The sequence below is a fragment of the Amphimedon queenslandica genome, unplaced genomic scaffold (genome assembly GCF_000090795.2).
Source record: "Amphimedon queenslandica unplaced genomic scaffold, v1.1 AMPQUscaffold_6107_Cont21931, whole genome shotgun sequence".
NCBI lineage: Eukaryota > Metazoa > Porifera > Demospongiae > Haplosclerida > Niphatidae > Amphimedon > Amphimedon queenslandica.
Genome location: NW_003553598.1, coordinates 1 through 1805, shown reverse-complemented (window position 1 = coordinate 1805; position 1805 = coordinate 1). Strand labels below are relative to the sequence as shown.

Below are 1805 nucleotides of genomic sequence, written 5' to 3'. Positions count from 1 at the left end.
TGTATTATGCATATATACTTCAATAGTTATTAATTGTATTATTGTTAGCATACCTGGTATTGGAGGGACATATGCAGTACCATTGTCTGATGGCCGTCTGGTATAATACTTCTCACAAGCTGTTGCTGGTCCTTTACAACAATAAATATAAGGCAGAATATCCTCCGAATGATGATTTAACAAATTGCTCAGATAATTTGATGAATCACTGCCAATAGGAGAAGCTTTGTCAACAGAGCCACCACTTGTGGGACCAATAATTAACTGACCACTTGTATCATAACAACATTCATTACTTGATCCTTGGGTCCTAGAAATTAATAGCAAAGTTCATTGTATGTATTCATAATGGTGAACTAACAACTTATATATAGGAGGAAATACACTTTCATGGTATGAATGATGTTTTTACCTGGTTGTTGTTTGTTGATGGTAACATTTGTCAGCATTAGGATGAAGAAACCTCACTAGTCTAGTGTTAGTGTTTTGTATTAGTCCACTATTAATAGTTCTTGCTTGACCAATAGTTGATGGACAAGGAACCTCTGAACGTACAACTGACAGTAATGCCTCACCAACTGTAGGATGTTCATTAGCTGACCATGTTTTGCACTCATCATAAAATTCATTGTCATTTGTAATCCATATCATATCAGTCCATTGCTTTACTGTGCCTTGAGCATTATCATAATCATTTCCTATAGCTTCAATAGAAATGATAGCAGGATAAACAGTTTGACCTGATGGATGTGATACAGTTGGTATACTAACAGTGTAAGAGCCATTATTGCTTATATTGCTGGCTAGTTCATTAACTTGATTAATAAAGCCCTCAGTAAAGATGTATAGTATAATATTGATCTGAAGAGTTGTTGTATTTACAGTTCCTGTGCTCTCAGAGAGGCTAGGTGGAATCCATGTTAATGTTATAGCATCTTGTGCCTGTATTAATATATCATTAGATATGATATTCACCTTATATCCATGTTCAATAGACTCTACAGAATAGAGGTAACAATATGTAGCAAAAGTAGATCTACTTTACTTACGGAGGTAAAATGAAGAATTATATCCATTGGGTTTAAACTGATGCTTTAACTGTACAGGAACTCTTCCAGTTATATTCAATTGAGGAGTGATGCATAAAACTTGATAAGGACTAAGAAGGAAGCCTCTCACTTCAATATTATGGAAATGACATGTGATGGTTAGTCCTTTTTTAATGTATTCAGATACTGTTAGTATGACTGGTGCGCCACCAAAAATATGACCATACCATGGACTCAAATGGAGAATTTCTAAAAATAATATTTATAATTTAAAAACTTAAGTATGGCAGTAACCATTAGTTCCTATAGCATTTAATTTCATTCCTAATGAAAGACCATACACATCAGGATTAAAATAATACCAATCATAGTTGATGCTTCCATAAGCAGTAGCACTAAGGCCTGCAGATGAATTAGTGTGTTGGAACACATGAGGATTAACATCTGAAAATTCATGAATAGTACCATATCCTACAGTGTAGCCATTATAACCAGTAATAGGATACCAAGTCCATTTATATGGTACACCATCAAGTAGCACAGATGAAGTATTAGTAGTAGTAATGTGAACATAGTAATTTGAATAATATCCATTAATAGGTGAATACAATACACTATTGATGTATTGTATAACTGGAGGGACTACACTCATAACAAAACTGAAATATGATACATTCAAATTACTTTCCTTGATGTGACCTTTAGCACTAAACTGCATCACAAGAATAGGCTCGTTGATTCAATACACAATATGCT

The 1805-nt window shown here is 33.9% G+C and overlaps 1 protein-coding gene across 1 annotated transcript; it reads right to left on the bottom strand.

Annotated features, from left to right (window-relative positions):
* Positions 1-53: 53 nt before the first annotated feature.
* On the bottom strand, positions 54-1767 carry LOC109592164 (sushi domain-containing protein 2-like; the record flags this gene model as incomplete). Its single annotated transcript, XM_020007695.1, has 4 exons — positions 1344-1767; positions 1050-1298; positions 413-998; positions 54-310 (listed from the first exon to the last, which is right to left on the bottom strand). Coding segments are annotated over exons 1-4 (1516 nt in total), but the record flags the coding sequence as incomplete, so codon positions are not given.
* Between the last annotated feature and the right edge of the window lie 38 nt (positions 1768-1805).